The sequence below is a fragment of the Alosa sapidissima genome, chromosome 5, assembly GCF_018492685.1.
Source record: "Alosa sapidissima isolate fAloSap1 chromosome 5, fAloSap1.pri, whole genome shotgun sequence".
Lineage (NCBI taxonomy): Eukaryota > Metazoa > Chordata > Actinopteri > Clupeiformes > Clupeidae > Alosa > Alosa sapidissima.
The window spans coordinates 14943844-14968973 of NC_055961.1; the positions used below are offsets into that span (position 1 = coordinate 14943844).

Below are 25130 nucleotides of genomic sequence, written 5' to 3' on the forward strand. Positions count from 1 at the left end.
CACCAGAGGCTGTATCAGATGGATGTGTCAGTTGCCTAGTTTCTCAAGTTTCTGACTGAAACATCACAGCAGAAAAATACTCCCTTGCATATCTTCCTGCTTGCAATGGCAGAAATATGGAATTGTATTTGACATGCTGAAATTCACCCACTCAACTTCACTCAACTGATGAAGGTTTCATGCTGATTGTCATGCCATGACACTGCCAGTTTTATATAATTTATGTAATGCATACTGTATGTAATACTGTATATACATCTATATGACATGGCCTTTGATGGGGCCACTGAGTGTCAATCGACAGTATATTGAAGGTTTGATGTCCGTCTGAACAAATGACAATGTGATGCTAAAAGATTTAGAACAATAATCTTACAAAAGCCAGTATAAAGACAAACAATGCCAGTTTTTCTTTTGTAAGGCCTGTGCATTTCTGCTCATTGCATCAGTTTATCCACATTTTATAAGATGTCCTGTTCCCAAAGTTCCCAAACAGGTGTTAACACTGTGCTATGATTGTCATAAGTGATAGCTTTTTTCGTATTGGGATTCCACTTTAGCTGTCTAAAAAAGCACTATTGATTAACATTGCCAGTGGAAAGGGATTTTTTATTGACCTTGCATTTGTGTATGCTGTGGCAAGAACAAGGACAGTGCAAAGCCCAAGGACCACTCTTGGGCAATTCCACGGAAAATTGACTTTTTGTCACATCCATAACGGCAGTGAAATGCCTTGCCATTTGTATGATGTGAATGATAACATTCATTTTTTGTGCATTTTTTACATTCTTTAGCCAAAAATAGCAAATGCTCAAATTTCATACCATATCATACCATACCATCACATTTTATTGGCGTTATGGATGTTACAAAAAATGTAATTTTCTATGGAATCCTCTTGTGTTTGTAAGAGCTGGTCTAGTACGTTGTCTGACCGTGACTGCGCTATTTCAGAATGTTGTTTATGTAACGGCACTCTCAGCGCGGTTTATACCAGTCGTGCTAACTTTAGCAGATTGATTTTCATCATGGGTTTTATCTGTTACATTTATTGGGTGCAGCAGAGCTCCCACGCATGCCCACATATGAGGGGTGACTGGTAGTGTACCACGCGTCTCTGAATGACTGATTGCCAAACCGGCTTTTATTCATTTTTGCAACACTCATACTGTAGCTGTTTTTGGTTAGTAATAACAATCCCTTTTGTGCTTCAAAACAATAAACAATAACAATAACATCTGAAAGCCTCTGCTTTGATTTAAAAAGGTGATATTGTAGTACCACTCAAACAACCCATGGTGATGTAATTGCATTCATCTTCAGAGTCTATTTGGCCTATAGAATTGTGGTGGCCTGTACTGGTAGACCCGCTGCCCAGACTGAAGATAAGCGCTGAATAAGAATAGCCTCGACGTCTAATTACCAGGAACTCAAATGAACTCTCCTCCTGACCCAGACTAATGCATTTGGGGGACGGAGACTCTAATGAGAGTCCGTGCTCACCTGCAGTCCAACCTGCACTGCCATTACACATGAGTCATCCGTCCAGTCTCCCGTCTTCCTTTCTTTTCTCTCCTCTTCTCTTCACCTTTCTTTCTCAGCTGACTCCATCAGCAGCACTACAGACTCCCAGGTGTGCTGGATGTCAGGACAGCCTGAGGTCTTTGGACATCAGTATAAATGTGTTCACCAACAAGTTGTTTTTGTTCATGCTTTAGAAGAATATTGCCTCTTTTGAAAAGCTCCATTTGGAAAGTATATTTTTTTTATATTTTAGATTATATTATCGAAAGGATATGGGCAAAAGTCTGTGATACGCACACCTCTAAATGGAGATGTGGTGTATTGTGATGTGTATTTGCAGATTATGCATATGTGACTGGAAGCTGCTGCTGAAGCCACTGACTCTAAGCCTTAAAGGGATTAAAATTCCCCCATAAGGAGTTTTATTATTAAAACGTGTGGTCGCAGCTGGAGGAAAAAGTCTCAGAATAAAAAAATGGCTATCTGCCTTAAATAACTTTGTTTAAATCAGCTCATCTCAGTCCTACAGTAGAGTTAATTTCCATTTCCGTCTCTGATATCCAATTGGAATTCAATCTTCTCTCTCTCTCTCTCTCTCTCTCTCTCTCCTAGCAAACACTTTCCTAGCCTTCTAATCCCTATTAACCATACCACACACACTCTTTAAATAGAAATTTCATTAAATATGAGCTCCTCCATGACACTGACACGTCCAATCAAGAGCCTCGCACCTAGCGCTGATTGCTGTTTTATAAGCTGCCGTCTTGTTGGCCGACAGGATTTTCCACTCTGCCATCTCTAGAGAGACTCTAGTGCCACATAAGGACTTACTGAGTCTCCGCGGAGCGTTGGGTCACAGCAGTCTGCTGTGTGTGGACAGAGGTCACCGCGTGTTGGGTACTGGACACTCTGCACTGGCACCCACCAAAACGTTGGTGGGACGTGCGTCTCTGGTGGTAGAGCAGCGTGCACCTGGTGGCCAGGGAGCGAGACGTTCTACTCACACAAGTGGTCGCCACTCACACACCCACACACATTGCCCCTCCTCACGCCAGACTGGACACTTTCCTGCAGCTGAGCCTGTTACACAACAGAGAACAGCAAGCTGCTGCTGCTGCTGCTGCTGCTGCCGCCACAGTGACTGAAGATACATATAATTTATCTGTGTGTGTGTTTTATATATTAATGTTGGCTTGCATGTTTCTGTGTGTGTGTGTGTGTGTGTGTGTATGTGTGTGTGTGTGTATGCGTATGTGTGTGCATACATACAGTACATATGTGCCTCTGTGTCAGTATGTCTGTGTGTGGGTCAGCATGTTTACCATGCAGCCTCATACAGCGTGGGCTGTTTTCCATCACTGCCCGCTCTCCCACCACCTCTCTCCTCTCAGCACTATCTCCCGTGTGCTCTGGGGAGCCTTCTGACACGGTTAGTGCTGTTTAATTACATGCCAGTGATCCAGGGGAATGGGTGTGCTTCAGAGCTATCAATACTGCCCAGAGGGACATGGACAGGGGGGTGGGGGGCGGTGGGAGGAGGGGAAGGGTGCCGCGCGTGTGGCTCTGCACCGTTAGCGGCCATCAGGATTCGGGTGAGGGGCCGCAGGCGCTCGGACGGAAAAGTCAGAGATTGGCCGTCGCTCCCCCTGGGAGATGAAAGATGGAGAGATGCACGTTCAATCATCAGAGTGCTATTGCTGTGTGTTGGTTCACACCAGTAGAGCATCAGGAGCACCTGCAGTCAGGCACACCAGGGACAACACCTGCAATCATTAGAGTGAACGAGACAACCTGGGGGGGGGGGGGGTGAACTAATAGATACTCACTTTGATTGTAGTTTAACATCAACACTTAGCAGATGTTTTTATACAAAATGTCAGTGTATGACCCCCTGGATCCGAAATGCATTGAGCAAACATTAAAGACCTCAGAAATCCAGAACTTGTACTGATATTTACAGTCATGAAGGCATGACTTCAAAAGAATGGTGTGTCAGTTTTAGTCTGTCTAGAGCCAGTTCCCATGCTGTTGGCTCTAATTTGACAGCACTAAAGCAACCAGTGATGCCAAATGTCTTTCCTCTAGACTGCTAACTTCTTCTTCTTAAGTCCATTCACATCTTGTTCTTTTTTCCACTGAGAGTAACACACATTAAATGATCGTATGTTAGCTTCTAAGGAGTCTGTTGCAAGAGATAACTTATGGAATTGAGAACTTAATAGATAGATAGATAGATAGATAGATAGATAGATAGATAGATAGATACTTAATTGATCCCCAGGGGAAATGTAAGATAATACATATGTGGTTAAAGTATGTATGTGAAAGCTAACCTTTCTTGGCACTTTAACTGTCTCACAATTCCTGTACATTTAAATCCATATTATCCATCACGTCTGAACATGTAAGTGCAAGGCTGTGAACTGGACCAAATGAGGGTTTGGCTGGCTTCAATCATGTAACGTGATAAAGCAGGGAAGCACCATTAGATATGCAAGAGTAACCTTGATGACTGGTTTGATGTTGCTACTAAGTGTAGCAGATGTTTGAGACTTCTTGAAGCAGCTAGAACCCATGCAATGTTCAGATGGGGTGTGTGTGTGTGTGTGTGTGTGTGTGTGTGTGTGTGTGTGGCTGTGCCCCTAAAAAGGCACAAGGTGTAAAGGATGGGGGTGTGTATTAGTGTATTACAGACTCAGAATCCTAAAAAGGACTAGAGTGGCCCTCTTTACTCCCTACGAATGCATCACTCTGTCTAAATATACCAAGGCGCTACAGATGGTGCCAAATAGCGTTATTCATCACTGTCTCTCTCTCTCTATCATACTGTGTTTCTCACACTTACATGATTCTCACATGACACACAATGACTTCTGATCCATATTTTACAACATGAAAGACATTTGGTCCCAAGTGGCATGTTAAAGGCATGACTGTCTTGATGCCTTTTTTACGTCAGTGTCACCACCTGATGCTCTGTCCTGCATCACCCTGTTTTCCGGTCATGACATCGACACCATCCCACCTCTGGCTCATGATCTCACACTCAGTGGCCTTTCATGCACTACACCAGCATCCACAATCCCACTCACCATTGATGGTTTATCTATAGTGTTGAATGTATCATATGGATTCACCAAACTCATTGTACATTTGTTTTTCTTGACTGGTTAACTTGGCATTTCTTTTTTTTTTTTTTTGGGGGGGGGGGGGGGGCTTTTTATGCCTTTAATTAGACAGGACATTAGAAAAAGACAGGAAGTGAATGGGAAAGAGAGTCGGGGTGGGATCCGGAAAGGAGACCACGGGGCGGGAATCAAACCCGGGTCGCCGGCATACGGTGCAGGTGCCCCAGCCAGTTGCGCCACGGCTGGGGCCTAACTTGGCATTTCTAAATGATGCACTGTGATCATTGGTTCAGTTTTATTAATCCACTTTGTTTAGCCATCACTGTTTGAATGGTGAACCCTCAAGAACATGTATTCACACGAATGTGAACAAACTATGTAATATGAACTGGGAGCTCCTCAGTTTCGTAATGGCAGTAGCCTATCTAGGGTGGATACATACAGCAGATGCTAAAGCTGTAAGCATTGTAAGCATTTTTGGTCACCAGTAATTTAATACTATCTGAGAAAATGCGGATCAGACATTTAATGACACACTCCTTTTGCTTTACATTACCCTCTCTCTGTTGTGACCAGGATCCGTGTTTACTTGAATCCACTCTAGTACGCACAGACAGAAATGTTGGCTGCGCCTCACTCATATAAAACGCTTTGTTTCATATGCCTCCCATGAAAAAAATGTTCTCGACTCTGTTGTCGGCAGCTGCGCCTCCCACTACTGTAGCACACAGGCTCAGGCGGACGTCAGCGGCTACGCAAGAAGCCTGCCTGCCTATGACAGCGTGTAGTACTTACTGACTGCTCGCTCCGCACTCTCATTCATTACAAGCTCTATCGCATCCAGTGCTTCCGCGAGTACCATCACTGTCACTGGGTGTCTTGGACTAGGCACTGTGTCTTCGCCATGCTGCAATACGAAGGTAGGACATAGGTGAAATATATCAATCACATATTTATTGGCTTAATGTAAGCGGGCGAGAATCATGCTGTTGAGTAAAAAACGTTCTATTTGGTAAATCAGTTTACACTGCCGGACTTGTGAGTCACCGTTAAGTTCAGCAGAGGAGCTATCTGCATTTTTTTTGACAACTAATATAATGGCAGCGTGAAAATCGCGGAAAAATAGCATTATAATGATGGTGACAGGAATAGCCTATACAACTAGAGTAGCCTACACTGAATTCTCACGCTGTAAATTCATTAGCGTTGATGTTGATGATGATGGCTGTTGATAATGATTTCTTAGACCTTTGGGGTTCATGTGCTTGTAATCAGGGGAGATGAAATCATTTTACATCCAAGCGTTGAAATGTGTGTGAGAGAGAGAGAGCTTGTCAGCATATATATATATATATATATATATATATATATATATGTATATATATATATATATATATATGCTATATATATATATGTATATATATATATATATATATATATATATATATATATATATATATATGAGCATGTGTATAAACTGGGTGCTGGTTGTTGGAGGATTCATTTGGAATCATTTATCCTCACCTCCAGATATGGCAATGGCACAGCTATATAAAAGGCTATTGGTATCAGAGCTAGAAATGAGCAGTGTTGGTCTTTTAGACTGGGTATGAAGGATCAGCCACACGATCAAAGTGTAGGGTTTTGGACTCATGTGCTGTCGCTTACTGTGGAAAAACCATCCATGTCCCATTTCTGATTACTCTAGCTTGTGAGAGACTGTATATTTTGCCTGTTTTAGAGATGGAAAAAGCAGCACTGTGGACTATTTTTTCTGTCCTCCTCCTCCTCCTCCACATCCTCTTCATCCCTCTCCTCCTCAGTTTCAATGAATTCCTGTGAGTGTGAGGGAGGTTGGTGCAGGCTGTAATCTCTCCCATTCAGTGTGTGCGTTTCGATACTGATGCCAGTCTCTCTCTTCTCCTCAGTGAATGGGACTTCAGCAAGTCCGGTATCGACAACGCCTCACTCCATGAAGTCACCCAGCCCCTCACCCATCAGCCAAGCCAACATGAGAAAACGCAAGGTAAGATCACCTGTGATCATCTTTCTCTCATACTTTCTCTCTCTCTCTCTCTATCTCTCTCTCTCTCCTTCGTGCCCCTTCCTCACTCACTTTCTTCCCCTCTTCTTTCTTTCTCACACTTCACACATTCCTAGATTCACACACCCAACCCATGTGAGTGTTGTCCTCCTCTGTTAGTCCCCAGTGCGTAGAAGCTAGCATCTTACCCCCCGAAGACACGCTGTCAAGGCCCTTCTACTTTATAACACCCAACCCCCTGCCCCTTCTGTCTTCTCAGGACAAGGACCAGGTCACAACTGAATGCACAGCTTGAACTCCCTTGAGTTCTGATAGCGGAATTAGCGTGTTGGAAGACCAATTGAGTAATCCCCTGAAAACCTTAGAGTCTGTGAATGGGGTGGCTGACCACTGACTGGGCCGAGGCAGCTGCATTGGATTCGTCCCGCGAGGCGCTCTCTCTCTCTCTTTCTCCGTTCTCATGCCATCATTGTGGTTTTTCGAGAGCCCCAAACGCCAGTGATTGACAGTGGAGAGTGCCCCCGCTGCCTTTTTGCTAGATTTGTTGTTCTGTACGAGTGTAACGTGCTTTTCATGCTAGAGACGTGCTAGTGAACCATCTGTGTGAATTAAAGCTACCACAAAGCAAAAGACAAAGGAAATGAGCATGCAACTCGACAGGGATGATGGGATTTCTCTGCCGTTCTCTTTCCGTCCGAGAGTCTGTGTGTGAGAGTGGGGTTTAAGCATGCAGGCCTGTGGTCGTGTGTGTGTGGTGTGTGTGTGTGTGTTTGTGTGTGTGTGTGCGACTACATCAAAGCAATCCCCTAATCCCGCCTTCGAGACTTATGACAGGGAGAGGTTTAATTCTAGAAGCGTTGAATGTTAAACCCGAAAAGTCCAGGCCCCAATCTCGCTTGTCATTGGTGGCTGTGCATAATTTTGTTCTAGCGCTAAGCTAAAAAAATAATTTCTGTGCCCTTCCTCCCGCTTTGTTTGTCCGCCATGACCTTATCCTCTAGTCTCGAGGCCTCCAGCCCCCCATCCAGTAGATTTAACACTTGCCACTCTATCCATAGCTGCCAGCGGATTTAATGGTTGGCAGTGGTCAAGTGGTCAGAGCCTGTGAGGAGAAAAAACGTGTGGCATTTGATTTGCTGCTTAGCGCTTCTGTGAAGTGTGCCATTACTGACCCGGGCGAGGATTAATTGGAGGATGCCCTCCTCAGGCAACACAGAGGATTAGAGACTGACCTGGAATCAGTCATGTTATTCCAGGCCTGACAGGAAGTACCTTTCTGTCCTGTCGTTTACCAGATTCACAGATTATTCGCCCCAACCCCCAAATGAGAACTTCATCAGAATTCAGTGTTCAGGACTCCTTTCTTTCCGGAACTTATCTCTGCATTGAAAATACGTGCCCTGGGTACACAGGAAGCAAGGCAAGAGTTTTGTTATTTTTAGACACTGCTAAATAATGTAAAACACGTTATTCTATGTTTATACCGCTGTGTAACTCCTGTTCGTGTCCTCAGTCGTGCCAGGGTGCGGTTGTGGATGGGAACTAGCATAGACTATGTTTTTTTTCTTCATAGAGAGACAAAAACATTTCCATTAACGAATTTGAGAAGAATTTTAAAACTCTTCTTACAGCCCCATTGAGCACATCCCTCAAACAGCACACAAGTCATACACAAGTATGACATTCAGTGATGTTTGAAAGGAGGCTGCTGGCAAATCCCATCCTGATTTTCATTCTGATGAAAGAACAGTCCTCTCTCTCTCTCTCTCTCTCTCTCTCTCTCTCTCTGCTCTCATCTGTCTGATCCCTCCATGAGGCAGAATTTGGGACAGCCATATCAGTGCAAGGCAGAGGCATCATAGTAGCTTTTCAACCATCTGCTTCATAAGTGGGTCGCACTTTGAAGACAGAGAGGAGGAAAGTGGGGGGTGGTGGTGGATGGGAGGAGAAAACCCTACTTCACAATCTGTGAATGGGGGGAAGGGGACCATCTCCCACATGAGTGAGATGTATTTTCCATATGCTCGCTGAGAAGCTCTGCTTCCGTGCAATGCTCAGGTCTGGCTGTAAGCGCTTTTGCTGCATCCTCATCACAAAACTCATCCACAATGCACAGAAAGGCAAGGACACCTGCCAAGGACACCTGGCAAGGACACCTGAGGTCATGAACAGGTTGAGCTTAGTGGCATCGGTTTGGGGGCTCATGACGGCTTCAGTGTATGTGACGCACTTTGCTCCTGTGTAATAATGATGTGGAACTCTAGATATGTCACAGCATAGAGAGCTAGCGAGTGTGTCACAGCATAGAGAGCTAGCGAGTGTTGTCACAGCATAGAGAGCTAGCGAGTGTGTGCCGCCTGCTGCGCACGTTTCCGTGTCCTCTAGGCAGATCTGTTGCAGGTTTTGTGTCGCATACCATGGAGAGCTGCTGAGACCAAATGTATGTCCTCATTCAGAATTCAGTGTATCAAAGTCTGCCCATTTTCCATCACTCATTGCCTAGCTGGTAGGCCCTAGCATCTTTGGTAGGAGTAGTTTTACAGGCATTAAAAGATCAATAGACTTTGGAAACTAGAGATTTGTGGGTGAAGTCCCTAAAGTAAGGTAGTCTTGGCACTGAAAACTGGGACAAATGCCCATCATTCCTCCCTGGCAGCATAACTCAGTATAATAGATATTTTCAGGCACCTCCCTCACATAGAAAGCATATTCATTTCATCATACAGTAGCATTAACCAAATCCATTGTTATCCTTTCAATCATATTTTGTAATTGAAATGAATTTGTTTTCTTCTCATTGTTTCACCAATATTTTAATGATTTAACATGACCATATCTGGTTCATTATTCATGGATCATTATTCTCATCCTGAAGCTCCATCATGGATCCAGGCATGCAGAGAAAGGCATGATCTAGTGTGACCCAGTTAAAGACATTAACGAGACAAGAGGAAAATCTTTAGCATTCTCCTCACTGTATAGTTGCTGGCCATGTATCCTAAGGCTCTTTCTCACACACACACACACACACACACACACACACACACACACACACACACACACACACACATGGTTAACTCTCCCTTCCCCCTTTCCTTCATCCGCAAACAGAAAGAGGGTCAACCACAATTAAAACCATGTTAGTGATCATGGAAAAAAAATGGTGCTGTGCTTTTTTCCCCTCTTTTTTTCAAATTTCATTTCTTCACATTTTCACTTCCGGCGTCATTTCATTTAAAGGCCAAATCTCCACACACTTCACACGCTATGTGGGTGTCAGTGGGGATGGCATCTCACCTCTCCCCTGTCGTCTCCTTATCTCTCACACGTTAACCATTACTAGCTGGCCACAGGGTGCTCACGCCTGATGAGTTGCATGCTCTTTCGCTTCATCAGTGTCTGTTTGGTTGCATGTGTGCTGTGGAGTCCAGTTGAGAGTGCAATTGATTTGTACATTTGTTTTCTGCTGTATGTATATTGTTTGTGTGTTTGTTTGTTTATTTGGGGGTCGTTTTGTAAAGGTTTGTGTGGTGGGAGGTGATGGTGTAATGCATGTGGTGTATTTGTCTCTCATGGTGCAAATTGTGTTTCTCTCATGCATCTCACATCCATCCAAATAGCGTCTACTGTCATAAACAGCATCTCCCTCCTGCAAACACTTTGCCTAGTATCTGTACAGCTCATGTTTTGGCATTTTTTTGGTTGTTAGTGCAACCTCCCATTTACCATTCATTGTCATTAAACTCTCAAAAACCAGCAATGTACAGATTATCTGTTCATCTTCTACAACTGCCATTCAACATCTTATTTATTCACCCGGGTAACAGTGTGATACTGGTCTCATTCATTGTCAGTCTCGGGTTTGGTTGTCTTGGGGTTTACCTTCTGTTACATATGTGTGCAGCATTCCCCATCTCATTTCTGAATGTTCTGTAGATTTGTTCTTTTGTTCTTTTTTTCTTTCATTCATGTTGTGATGTTTGTCAGTCTCTCCTCGTTCATTTTGATTTGCTGAGCAATTATAGGGCCATTTTGTTTTCTAAATCTCAGTAGGATCTAAATAGGATTCTAAATCTATTATTTGATTTCCATTGTTTTTCCTATTGTTTTCATGTCATTTAGTTATTCTCTCATTTCATCCAAGCTTCATCCTGTGAATATTGCATGTGTTATGTGCTTGTTGTGGACAGCATCATTGTGTATATGTTGTGTTTCATATGAATCTGGAACCTTTCCTGAGTTATTAAACAAGAACCAAGCCAAAGTCCAGCTTGATGTCTTTAGTAGTTAGACAAATCTCAACCATTTCCCCCTTATTTAGGTCAGTCCTGTGAGGAAATAAAGCCGCTCGCACAGCCTTTTGGGGAGTTTTTTAATCATGTTAGCAACGCGAGTAGCATGCAATACATGTGCCTCATACAACACAGCCCTCAGTTGGAAGATACTTTAGCCCTCAGTTGGCAGATACTTTAGGACGGGATGAGATTTAAACCCGCTGTAGAAAAAAAAAGGTTGGAATCGCTGTCACGTTCACAGGGGCCAGTGGTGTGTGTACTGGGCAGATAAAACAGAACTGTCAACGCTTTCGGATCCTTCGCAGAGGAGATATTCATTTCCACGTGGCGTTACGGTTACTTGTACGTTTTTTTTTTTTGTACATTTTTTTTTTTTTAATGTCTGTCCCCACGTGTCTCATTAGGACACAGGGATTTTGTTCTGTCTTCACCAATCAGGGAGGCCCAGGGCAGCGAGGGCCTCCGCCTCGGCCCTAATCCAGACGGGATGAGAGTATCACCCCGTCTCCCTCAAACTCTCTCTGGTCTCTGGCTGAGGGGTTGGCAGTGAGGGGTAGAGCTGTGTACTGGGAACAGGAGGTGCCGTTGGATATTGGGGGTGGGGGGCTGGGGGGTAGGTTTAGGGGGGGCTTAAGAATATTTTCCCTCTCATGCAAGCAACGAGTTGGATGGGATACAACTGAGTTCATTGGAAAACATGCATGAATAGTGCATAGCACTCTTGTTTTAAATAGGAACAATCAGCAGAAAGACATCTGAGGCATGCTGCATCTATATAAATGGTATACAGTATAGAGGTCACATTAAACAGTATGCAAGAGCATGTGGGAAAGTGGAAGTATCTGTGGTAGTGAGCGTGCACAGGATTATAAAAGCAGCTCTAAGCACAACTCCAACGACTAGCCAGAGATTAGTGTTTGTTCATCTCAATCAGGGATCAGTCGGTACCTCTTATCAGTAACCTACTGCAACCCTCAAAGCTCACAACAGCACCTACACTAGTACAACTGTCTAAAATCAAAAACATAAAGCCAGATTGCTACTTATCTGTAATATTTATATGGATACAGTAAAAATTCTTTACCAATATACTCAGTCAACATTTGCTAGGATCATGTGTTCATAGCCAGTCTCTAATAACTAGTAGTGCTCTTCTGATTAATTCTGAATTCTGCAGACTTGGTTAGACACAGGAAATGACTTATTTGGACAGGTGTCTGAGCTCGCTTCCTGTCTGGAAGGAAGAAGCGCCTTTATATGGGCACAAGCTCGCCTCATTCAATGGAAATGGTGTTGCTCTCTTTGCCAGTTTCCATGGAAACAGTGGTTTGTTTCAGTGGTATCAGTGAACAGTAATGTGAGGAGAACAGGACAGGGAACAGGGAGAGAAACGGAACTAAAATAGGCTCAACAACCCGCTCGTCTTTTCATTAATGTCTGATCCAACACGCAATGTCTCTCCAGGCTGATGTCTTTCAACTACACATCAAATGGAAGTGTTTTTTCAGAATGTTCCCTGTTCTGCACTTGCAGTGTTTACCCATAATTACAGCCATTAGTGGCATTTCACACTCTTGTGTCTCTCCGGGGTTGAGGTGAGAGGGTGTCACCTGTGCCCATATGCCCAATTACTGCCTTGTGCTTTCGACAGAGAACTGAGAGGGCTCAGAGCAATAGGATGAATTCCAATGACTTTATCCCTGAAACCCAGAGGGGGGTGAGGGCTGGGGGGGGGTATTGGGTACTCAGCATGACTGACGGCGGACATGAGAGAAAACCAATTTATAGCACCATTGGTAACCTTCTGACTTTTGCTGCCTGCTGTCATGGCAACCGGTGAACGGGGCATCAAGTTGTTTGCTGTTTACCTGCTGCCGTGTGTCCGGAGGAGAAGCACACCTGGAGAGAGAGGGAGGGGGCAGGGGGAGAGGTGTTTTGGGGGCTGAGAGGGACCATGCAGAACCCAAAGGTGGGATGTGTGGAAGTGCTCACATGCAGTAGGTTTCCACTTTCCACTGAGTTTGAATTCATTGTGTTGATAAGCTACCTCTTCCTCTCTCTCTCTCTCTTTTCCTGCTCATCTCTCACTCCCCTCCCTTTCCTCTCTCTCCATCTCTCTCTCTCTCTCTCTCCATCTCTCTCTCTCCCTTTCCTCTCTCTCCATCTCTCTCTCCATCTCTCTCTCTCTCTCTCTCTCTCTCTCTCTCCATCTCTCTCTCTCTCTCTCTCTCCCAGGGCTCCACTGGCTCCTCCATTTCTCTTGACTCTGCAAAGGTCTCTCTAGACGAGGGAGACGAACAGATCCATGATGAGCAGATGACTGATGGACAGATAAGTGATGGTAAGGTGCCTCCCAGGTGGTTTCTCTTATAGACCCTTTCAAGAGAGTTCCATTATCAGCCTCATAGTTGGCCCCACAAGACTTCCTTTTTAACATTCCATATGTTATCTTAATGCAGAGGAAGTAGATTGGGGCCCAAATAGAATGTTCAAGCATTGTTTTTGTTTACCTTGTTGAAAGGGTCTATATAAGGAGAAGCAGAAGTGCTACTGTCATACTGCTAAAATTAGCATTTTGCATGATAGTGCTGAACAATTTTGTCTGGTTTATAGAGAAGATAACAACTGCCAGTTGAGTTGGTTGATGATTATGGATCCTGGGTACAGGGGCAATGAAATGAAATGAACCCCAAATCAATGCTTTTCCATCTTGAGCTAAATATCATCAGTTTAGGTTATGAAATTGATGGAAATAATTAATTATGAAATGTTGATGTTGTTGTTGATGATGATGATGATGATGATGATGATTGATGTGGGTCTCCTGCCCTGTGTTTCAGTTGAGGTTGAACCTGAATTCGAAGTTGCCCTGACAGTCACCCCCGAAGTTGCCCCTGAGGTGGATGACTGTCCAGTGGTGCCAGCCTCCATCTCCGACAGGTATAAGGTCGGGCGCATGATCGGAGACGGGAACTTCGCTGTGGTGCGAGAGTGTGTGGAGCATTCCACTGGCAGGGCGTACGCTTTGAAGATCATCAACAAGGGCAGATGTCAGGGAAAGGTAAACAAGACACCAATGTTTTCCTTCTTTGGGACCATTCATTTCCTTTTAAAAAATATATTTCTATTTGTTTGGTAGTCCATGCGGATCTATTAATTAGCACTGATGACATGTCTATCATGATTTATAAATGAGGTTCTTGATGACCCAGAACATTCTGACCAGTAAACTTTTGTGTCGCTTCTGCAGGAGCACATGGTCCAGAACGAGGTGGCTATCTTGAGACGAGTGAAGCATCCAAACATTGTGTTGCTAATCGAGGAGATGGACACATACAGCGAACTCTACCTGGTCATGGAGCTGGTCAAGGTACATAGAACTTTTTAAATGCCATGTATAATGTGTTCACGTTTCTAAATGTAGGGTATGTCAAATCATGCACACATATCCTCACACACACACACAAACACATACACACACAAACACACACAAACACAAACACAGTCAAACACATAAAGAAAATGTATTGTTCAAGTTTAGGTAAAGTCGTGATTATGGGGTGAAATCACACACTTTATGAGCTTACAGATGAACTGAGTAATAGATAGCTGCCTCCTTCAAAGACTGCTGGCTGTGTGAACAGACACACTATTTTAGGCTGCCCCTGCTCCACTTAGTTCCCTGTGAAAGGGGATTTCCCAAGCCATGCACCCATAGCTCAGATTGAGGTCATGACGAAGGATTTCTCCCCAAAAGAGGAATCTGGCAATCTGGCAATGATCAGGCACTACAGCAGCTAGCAAAGACAGTGCATATATGATTCCGAAATGTCCTATACTACTGCACTGTACTCAGTTTAATGAATGACAATGGCCCTTGTAATATAATTAACATTTATCAGACACTTTTTTCATCCAAAGTGACTTATATAAGTCAACTATATTACAAGGGACTACATTATTCCCAGAGCAACTTGGGGTTAAGTTTCTTGCTCAAGGACACACGGGAATTGAACCCACAACGTTTCAGGCTACTGCATACTAGCCCAGCTCCTTAACCACTACGCTACCACCACCCCATATGGATGTCGCTTTGGATAAAAGTGTCTAAATGAGTAAATGTAAATGTACTCGGAAATGTACTGGACCAGCATTTTAACATTTAGATAGCATTGGCACGCCAACTGGCATTTATGATTTATGAGCATAATGCAATTCAACACTTGAATGGTTATGCAAGCAACACTCATCTTTCTCTGCAGGGCGGAGACCTTTTTGATGCCATCACCTCAGCAAACAGATACACAGAGCGCGACGCTGGCCGTATGCTGTTCCACCTGGCCAACGCCATCAAATACCTCCACAGCCTGAACATCGTGCACCGGGACATCAAACCTGAGAACCTGCTGGTGAGACAACAGTGTGTGTGAGTGCACCGCAGTGCACCGTGGGGGTCTCCATTAATCATCACCGCCGATGCGTTATGTAAGGGAGCCGTGTGGAGGTGAACCCAGGCGTTGGGGATGTGAGGATGATGACGGCCTCTCACTTCCTGCCCGGCAGGACGGAGATGTGTGAAAGCCCTTGCAGAGGAACAAGCACCCAACCATGCCTTCAAGCACATGTCACTTCCTGTGTGTGTGTGTGTGTGTGTGTGTGTGTGTGTGTGTGTGTGTGTTATGGCTAGGGGTGTTTTTGTGTGTATGTGTGTGTTTGGGGGGGGGTGATGTTTGTGTGTGCGCATGTGTGTGTGTTTGTGTGTATATGTGTGTGTGCGTGTATCTGAGCATTTTTTCTGCATCTGTGTGTGTATGTGTGTGAGCTCGGCCCACGCAATTGATCATCTCATCTCTGAGACCCCCTCCCAACCCCACCCACCCCCACCCCCCACTGCGGCGGTGCGGTGCAGAGCGAAGCCACTGCTGAATCACCCGAGCCCCCACGAGCACAGGCAGCAGACGCAGCAGCACCCCAGCGACAGCTCAGTCTACCGGGGTGACTCAGTCAGAGACAGAGAGAGAGAGAGAGAGAGAGAGAGAGAGAGAGAGAGAGAGAGAGCGCATGGAGGAGGCAGACATGATTCAAGCCAGCTGGCCCCTTTCTCTCCTAGCCTCTAGACGACATCAACGTACCAGAGCTGGGCGCTTACCCTGTCACCCTCCTCTGTACCAAATCTCCATCTAGCCTTTCAGGGGGAAACAAATTCAGACTTTTATTGCCATGACTGTATAGCAGTGTTTCTAAAATGGCGGCTATATAAAAGCAAGATGCAAGCATCAGACAAAATACTGAGTGCTTTAGAAGATGATGGAGTGGTTGCTTGGATTTAAGGGTAATCATCCTTTCCCTTAAGGATTTAAGGATTTAACAACTGTTGAGGTCTATCCACAGGCTCTGTCTAGCCATTAGTGTTTCACAGGCACAGACGTCAAACTGCTTCCCCTGCATCATGACCCCATGGGTGTGTGTGTGTGTGTGTATGTATGTGTGTGTGTGTGTGTGTGTGTGTGTATGTGTGTGTGTGTGTGTGTGTGTGTGTGTATGTATGTGTGTGTGTGTGTGTGTGTGTGTGTGTCTGTAGTATCACTTCCCTGCCTGCTACCTCTTGCTCTTGTCCTGGTCAAATTTAATCAACGTTTCCCTTCCTCAGACGTACGGGCGGAGGGCCAAATTGCCTCTGCTGTTGGCGATCTCATGCACTCGCTCTCTCTCCCTCTCTCGCTCACTTGTGTGCACTAAAGATAATTGCTTGTGGCTGGAAGCATGCCTTTCTCCATAAAGCCACACTGATACCCTCAGGATCCTGGGCTTTCTCCTTTTTAGTTGTGTTTAACGCATTGCTACACACCTTATGTAACAGCAAACAAAGCTGGTCTGTGTCTAATCCTACAGCGGCTGCGCAACACTTACACACACACACACACACACACACAAACACACTAACACACACACACACACACACACACACACATACACACACACACACACACACACACATACACACACACACACACAAACATCAGCAGTCGCTCTTATCCTTGAGTGTTTGATTTGTCTGTGAGATGAGAGCTTTTGGCTGCCAATATTTGAATGCACTGGGTTTATGTGCCATTGTCCCAGTTCCGGCCTGTTTTTTGTTATTGAGGTACTGAACATGATTGAAGTAGTTTATTTACATCTTTGGGGATTACATAATGAAGAGTGTTTAACCTGAAATGCTCCATTTCATGTTTTGTGGACAATACTCATCCAAACAGTGCTGAACTCAATTACCTTCAGTTTATGCTTTTATGTGTATCTCATGTCACATATTGGCCGTGCTAGTCTAGAGTAATAGGAGGTGAAGGCTCTCTCCTCATGCTTTTTCTCATCTCTCCCTCGCTGCAGGTTTACGAGCGACAGGATGGGACTAAGTCTCTGAAGCTGGGCGACTTCGGCCTGGCCACGGTGGTGGACGGACCTCTCTACACTGTGTGTGGCACCCCGACTTATGTAGCACCGGAGATCATAGCAGAGACCGGGTCAGTTGAAGCAAAGAGTGACAGGTCATTCCTTGTACTGTAGAATCAATGCTATGTGTAGCTGTTCTGTGACCCCCTTGCAGATTTCTGACATGTCCCTTTGCTTGCCTCTTCTACAGATATGGCCTTAAGGTGGACATTTGGGCAGCAGGAGTCATCACATACATTTTGTTGTGTGGGTTCCCTCCTTTCCGTGGGTGAGTATTGTTTGCACAATTTCCTTAGCCTCAGTCAGATAAATAAAGTCATTCACTGAGTAATCTCATGCTAAGTACATCATTAAATTTTAGATTTTAATTACATTGCAGCAGTGTGAGCTGTTATGAAACACTTTTCTTTTTTTCTCTTTCCGTCCTTGATACTGTACAGCAGTGCCCCCTACTGGTGAATGTTGTAATAACACGATCACCTCTATTACAGAAGCAATGATGACCAGGAGACACTGTTTGACCACATCCTCTTGGGACAGCTAGAATTCCCTCTCCCATACTGGGATAACGTCTCAGACTCAGCAAAGGTCAGTTGTAGTATCTGTAATTATGTGCTATATAGATGTGTTATGTGTTTCTAGATCAAACGAGAGTGCGTCATTTACACGGACTTTCTCCCAAAGAGAACATATTTCAAATACAGATAGACACGTGCAGTATCTGTTTAAAGATTAATAAAACAAAATGAATGAATGATAAAAACAACAAAACAACAATAGCAATGTCACTAATAATCTCTCTCTCTCTCTCTCTCTCTCTCTCTCTCTCTCTCTCTCTCTCTCCACACACAGGAGTTGATCACCTCCATGCTGCAGATAGAGGTGGATCAGAGGTACACAGCCCTGCAAGTGCTGGAACATCCGTGGGTCAATGTAAGTGTCCCAAAAACAGCTTTCATTCCACCTCCCTCGTTTGTACCCTCGTTTATAACACATTCAAAACGGCCCTCCATTTCATTTGTTTTCCTTTATAATTATGAGTTAGATTAAAACGTGTCCACATCTCGATACTTTGCCATGTCGACCCAGACCAGTCTGATAATAATGGGTATTAGTTTCTCATGTTGATTTCCATGCATCTCCATTGCATATTTGCCATTTAAATGCACCAGCCTGTGCTGTGGTATTTATTATATCCATCCCACCCTTTAATATCAGTCATTTCAGACACTGTCATCTCACACTGTAACAATAGACAGCCCCTGAGAACAAGTGAAGTAAACAGATATTCATTTATCCCCAGGATGATGGTCTGTCTGAGAATGAGCACCAGCTGTCTGTAGCAGGGAAGATCAAGAAGCACTTTAACACCAGCCCCAAACCCAACAGCACGGTAAGAGCTGCAACTACTAATACTACACGTTGAATTAGGTAGACTTCCCAATGAGTGGATTTAGTCTATGAGCAAAATATTGGGGGTCATTTTATCTCTTTGTTCACAATGAGAACTGCTCACAACTCTTTTAATGATCACAGTAGATGATTTACTAAGTTGTTTTTGTTTATCATGCAGTATGAAATGTAAATGTTCCTTTGAAAATGTAAATATCTGATGCAGTTGCTTCAGAATATGGTGTCATCATTATTATTACTTGTCGAAAATGCTAGCATTATGCAAGTCTTCCTAAAATATCTCCCATCCTCCCCTTCAAACCCCCCTCCCCCCATAACCCTTTGTCCACTCTGCGGAACAGAGTTTGCCCGGTTACTGGGCAGGAATGGAGCTCTTTTGCTCTCCTAACAAAAGCAGCGACTGTGTCCACCATGTTTCCATGACTCTAGTGTTCCGCCTTTTGTCTCTCTGTCTGATCTCCATCAATTACAGTGGACTTATTGAGGCCAGGCCTTGTTTTGGTGCCAGACCCTCTTATTCGCAACCTCAAAAGACTGTAAATAGTCTCTGAATGGTCATCAATAGACTCTGATTGTTGACATGCGTGGCTTTCAGCGTGCTGGCCTGCTGGATTGTTAGTGGACAGTGTGAGCATTGTGATCAGATTTCGGGCGGAGGCTCTCTACTTCCGGAGTAACACATGCACTTTGTTTGATTTCTCTGTGTTCAGCTTGACCAGGAGTTCGCTATCCAGAGGTCAGGCTCTTTAGACTACTACCAGCACCCGGGCATGTACTGGATAAGGTAGGTCATGTTGCTATAGCAACTCCTTGGCAGTCAGTGTGATGTGTGTGTGTGTGTGTGTGTGTGTGTGTGTGTGTGTGTGTGTGTGTGTGTGTGTGTTTGTGTGCTGATATTAACAGACCGATGCAGGATTCAAGCCCAGTGTTTTGGAGCTTTGCTTAAGCTATCAACTCTTTCTTGCCAACACTCAGCAAAGCACGCATACAAGTGGCACACACATGCAGGTCCTGCACACATGCACATGCAGACACGTGCATTATGCACATATGCAAAGACAAACACACATAGCATGAGTGCTCTCTCTCACTGTGTGTGTGTGTGTGTGTGTGTGTGTGTGTGTGTGTGTGTGTGTGTGTGTGTGTGTGTGTGTGTGTGTGTGTCAATCTGTTAACAGCGAACCCGATGATTGAACCTGTACTCCTTGTCTCCTCCCCCAGACCCCCACTCTTGATAAGGAGGGGCCGGTTTTCCGACGAAGATGCCACCAGGATGTAAGGAGGTCCAGCCCAGACCTGACCTGACCTGACCTGCCACCAGACCAACCAGACCACAGAGCCGCCCAGTAGCCACCACCACTCCCACCTCTATCCTGACCCAGTCCCCACCCCCAGCTCCAGCCCCGCCATCACACCAGAGTCCGGAGACTACACCCCAGCGGTCATCCGACAGGAGTCTACTCTCCCAGCTCTCCCTCCTGTGGAGCGTGGTGAGAAGACCCAGTGGAGAGAAAGGGTGGATGGGGTGTACGAGGACTCGGGTGATGAGGGGAAACCGGAGAGAAACGAGTGACTTTGAGACTTTTTGTGAGAAACTTACATTCCATAAACCACACTCAGAGAAATGGAGAGTTATGTGGTGATGTGCTTGTGTGGGTCTGAGAGAGTTATTGCCCTTTTTTTATATTCTTGTTCATCACTGACTTGGTTTACTTATTCCACTTAACACACTTAAAGATCTATGGAATCTTCTGGAACGTGTCCAAACCAAGCTCACACCCAGCAGTACTGAGTCTGATCACGTATAGTCATGTTGAATGATGAGTACTTCAAATGACTACTTTACTGCAGACTGAACAACTACCTGATTCTTCATTCACAAACCTTTACTTTTTTGATCATCTTTTTGTCCTTAACTGTCATTTAACCAAAAATATATGTGAAAATCCAACTCATACCAATAAAGTGCTCAGTATTAGATATTAGTTAACTTTAGGCAATAGAGGCTTGGGAATCAGTTAAGTGTTCCATGGACACCCATTTCTTCTGCTGTCTCCAAACAGAAATGGTCACTTTTGAAAGATTAAAAGACTTGCCACACGCAATATTTAGCCTACCTATGTGTATCATTGAGGTGGGAGCATTTTCTATTCTATGTACATAGTATTATTCTGATTATTTTAGTATCCACAATCTATTTCTTTATCTTAACCAGAGCACATAAAGAGCAAACGGTTTTAAATGTTTATAAGTGTATACATGTAGTTGTCATAAGCCCAAGCAAGCACAATAACATCAACATTGATCGAGTCCCATTTGGTAGGGAAGCGCTCAGCTGTCCGTGATGACCTTCAGGGAGATTGTGTTATGCTGGGTGGCAAGTGCAAGTGTCACGTGTCCTCACGGATGTGACCACAGGGAGCAGACAGAAGACTGGCCAAAGCCGGATGCCAACGCAGGATTGATGCGCACTTCAGAAGCGAGTCAGAAAGCCGTGCAAAGTTTCAACAGGAAGGCAATGCCGGTGACGCTCGAAACAATGTTGATACACTGATACTGTCGGACAGACAAAGGACTTTGGTCAACGTTACTCATCCTTCCATAGGTCTGTGACTGAATCAAGCTGTTGTAGTAACTATAGCATCTCAGTGTCTCTCATAGAGTGAATGCGGAGGCTTTGGCCTATTGTGAGGATGTTTGAAGCCTTTGGCCTTCATGGAAATGCATTTCATCAAGTGCATGGTGTAGGAGGCACTGTTTGACTTAACACCGCTGTTCAAAAGAGGTTTATTAAAATAATTAACAAAAACACTCTCCGATTCCATGTGTGCATTTATTACATACTGTATAACGTGCATAGTGTCTTACATCACATGGTTCTCTAAAACTGAGTATTACACATCTGTTCATCAATACTTGCTTTTGTTGTTGGAAAATGATGTGTATACTGTAGATTGTGGACAGATTTGACCATTCTATCAAAGTATCATTCCACCATTGGCTGTGCATTTTGTGAAACAACTAGGTGTGCGTGCCCAGCATTATAGGTCCATAACATTGTGTCTGTCTCATAAAAAGAACAAAGACGTGTTCAACACCACAGTGCTCATTCATTTACAGGAATATTTCAAAAGAAATATATGGCTGACATACAGTCACACACACATACACACACACACACACACACACACACACACACAGGCAAGCAGTATAGGATGGCTACATTAGAAGGTGAACATCAAGATCCACTGATGTGTCTAAACAATATATGTTGTTTTCACACTGTAGATGTCCTTTATCTACTGCAGGGTGGACACCTTTTCATAGGGGCAGAGATCTGCAGAAGAAAGCATGAATGTTAGGACACCTCAAAGTACAATTTCAGCTGACAGATGTGTTTCATTTATCATTTATGATAATGACGATGATCATGACAATTGACACAAACCTGTTGTTCCATACGTGTAGGTTTCCTGCGCTATATTCAGGCATTCGGCTTGCTTCTTCAAAGTCTCCAGCTCGGATTCTTTCAGATCACCCTCCTTCTCTAAGAGACGGTGAAAAGATGAGCAATGTCAACATTCAGGAAATCGCAGCAGTTAAAATCAGCACTGAAATGGGGTCGAGGAGGAGTGCCACAACGCAGGGATCTTACTGGAGAGGAATAAGTATCTGGACGAGACGTCGTTCTCACGTGAGTTGTCCATGAACACAAGACAGTCAGGGCAACTCTGCAAATATTCTCCCTCGTGAAGCACACCCTCGACTGTTAAGCAAAGAATTGGAATGTTTTTTTTAAGACTTTACATCTACCAAACATTATCCATATTCAATTTTAAATATTTTCTAATCCTGTGTTGCATAGTGATGTCGGTACATAAAGGGGTTGATGTATTCATGGCTTAGAAAACCTACAATTGATACATCGCAGTGCATAGAAAGTAATTGCCAACAGTTTTTTTTTAAATTCATTTCATTATATATTATATATATTAAGTGTTAGCATTAAGACATTAATTTCAATTACATTAAAATCCAAAATCTGCAGTGGATACTTACAAATCATGCTGGCTTTATTGCCTGAGACTGTGGCATCCAAACTGCCAAGTAGACATTTCCCATTCCTGAGAAAACAGACAAATTGTATATATTTATATGCCATCTGCATCATAACATTATTATAGCAATAAAGATCTAGGTTAGTATGACTGTATCTTAACCAATCATCTGTCTTCATCATCCTTGTGAATTTATATTTCTCATATTTTGGTACTGACAAGTGATGATGCGTTCAAACGTACACTCTATCACCCCATCGTGTCAGAACCTTTCCCTCTTGGCTTGTGGGGGTGATTTCAAACCAGGAGCTGGTCATGTCTCCCAGGTACTTTTGCATGGTGCCCTCACCCAGAGCAGCAAGAACAATCCACTTCCCATGAATCTTTTAGATCACACACACACACACACACACACACACACACACACACACACACACACACACACACACACACACACACACACAAAGAAACAGAGAGAAAGAGTGTGTAATCATGCATATTTAAACTGCGTAAGACATACATTGTAAAATATCAAATTGCTACCCATGCTCTTTTACGATGATCATTTTTCAAATGAAAAGGCATACATTGATTCTGCACCCTCTGCCTTCAGATAACTTAGAACAATTCAACATGCTTTTGAACCACCCCCCCCCCCCCCCCAGCCCATAACTTACTGCAGATGAATCGGTCAGCACCAGAGGCTTGACCAGCTCGTCGCACTCAGGAGACGCAGAGAGTGTCAGAGAGAGGAGTCCGCACAGGGAGATAGTCCACAAGAGAGCCATGCTGTTGCCTCCGCTCTGCTCCTGTTACCACAGGGAAGGAACACTAACAAGGGACCAGTCGTCCAGAAGCTGGGACGTCCAACGCTTTTATATCGTCTGGCGTGTTGTTGTTGTATAACACAGGGATGGATTTGAATACGTAATGCTGGGAGGGATCTTCAGAGTAGCCTTTTATGTAACACAGAGTGACATTTTTGTATGTGTCCCGCACGGTTGCCCCAGCAGCAAAGTGCACAATAGGTTTGTTTTAGTTGGCCATTCAGTGCCTGTACTGTACTGTAAACCTGATGAAATGGTTCTGGGGATAAAGTATTGCTGTAAAACATTGGACAATGTGTAGGATACCTTTATTATGTATTATGCTGCTATACAATTACTTTATGTGCCCATCAGTGGTTCAAAAGTACAAACCGGTTTTAAACTTCCGTGACTTTTGTGGTAGTGGCTGTTCCAAATTCCATTTTCTCCATTCCATTTGATCAATTCAGAAGTGCCTGAAGGCCCCTTAATGGAGGTGATGAGAGAGGCCCTCTTCCACCATGTACTGTATGTTCCTCAAATACTCATGCTTCATGCTTAAAAGCTGCATGAAGTAGCAGTGTTTAGACACCGTATACACATTTGTACTCAAGTTCACTGGTTTGCAAGCAGTGGCTTGGTAAGTGTAATTTTTTCCCCCCCTCTAGGGTGTTTGAGGAAGCCTTTTTACCAAACTAAGGGCCGGCAGAGCTTCAGGATATTACAGTATAATGGAGGTGGGGAGAAGGAGGTGTGAATGTTTGTTTACAACCATCTGGCTTGTATAGCGGCTTGATTAGTAGCTCTTGTGTATTGTCCAGGTATAGTAGGTGTATGTTTTTTTCAGTCCATCTGTTGCCTGTTGTGCTTTATGTCATAACCAGCACTTTTTAAGTTCAGTTAAAAGTAATGAATACAAATATCTTTATTTAATACTTGATATGGGCAATTTTTCACTCTGAAGGCTGTATTATGCTGTATCTGAGTCTATTGGTTTATTGGTTTGGCATTACTCTGTATGCTCATGTGAACTATCTTTGTGTTACTTTCCTTCTCACTTACATTGTGTTCCCACACACACACACGCATGCACGCACGCACGCACGCACGCACACACACACACACACACACACACACACACACACTGAAACTAGAGCATGGGAATATGCACTGTCCTGATGTGAACTCCTTAGCTGTGAAAGATCTCATTACAAATGTACTACAGTACTTTGCTTTATTTGTCATACAATGAATGGCAGTGCATGACTGTTCTCTTCATCGGATGTTCTTCTCCAGAGGGTCAAAGGTCAAGCATTCTGAGTTTGATACATGCACAGGCCAGTCTGGGTGAGTCCTGTAATAAACTCTGAAGCTTTTGAGAGCTGGGTGCTGGTGTGTGTCCAGACATGCCT

The 25130-nt window shown here is 44.1% G+C and overlaps 1 protein-coding gene across 6 annotated transcripts in view; it reads left to right on the top strand.

The window, feature by feature from the left end:
• The window catches only part of dclk1a (doublecortin-like kinase 1a), a 55309-nt gene extending 33644 nt beyond the window's left edge, over nt 1-21665 (top strand). For 4 of the 6 annotated variants that reach the window (XM_042093011.1, XM_042093014.1, XM_042093015.1 and 1 more), the window contains 12 exons: nt 6581-6678; nt 13227-13332; nt 13832-14052; nt 14242-14361; nt 15254-15400; nt 17379-17512; nt 17632-17709; nt 17933-18029; nt 18294-18374; nt 18745-18834; nt 19565-19638; nt 20076-21665. In XM_042093011.1, the coding sequence (XP_041948945.1) occupies nt 6581-6678; nt 13227-13332; nt 13832-14052; nt 14242-14361; nt 15254-15400; nt 17379-17512; nt 17632-17709; nt 17933-18029; nt 18294-18374; nt 18745-18834; nt 19565-19638; nt 20076-20133 (1304 nt within the window). In that variant the 3' untranslated portion in view covers nt 20134-21665. Of the gene's footprint in view, nt 1-6580; nt 6679-6955; nt 11366-13226; nt 13333-13831; nt 14053-14241; nt 14362-15253; nt 15401-17378; nt 17513-17631; nt 17710-17932; nt 18030-18293; nt 18375-18744; nt 18835-19564; nt 19639-20075 lie in introns of those variants that run through there. The other 2 variants (XM_042093013.1, XM_042093016.1) reach the window with 2 other exon arrangements.
• The last annotated feature ends 3465 nt before the right edge of the window (nt 21666-25130 follow it).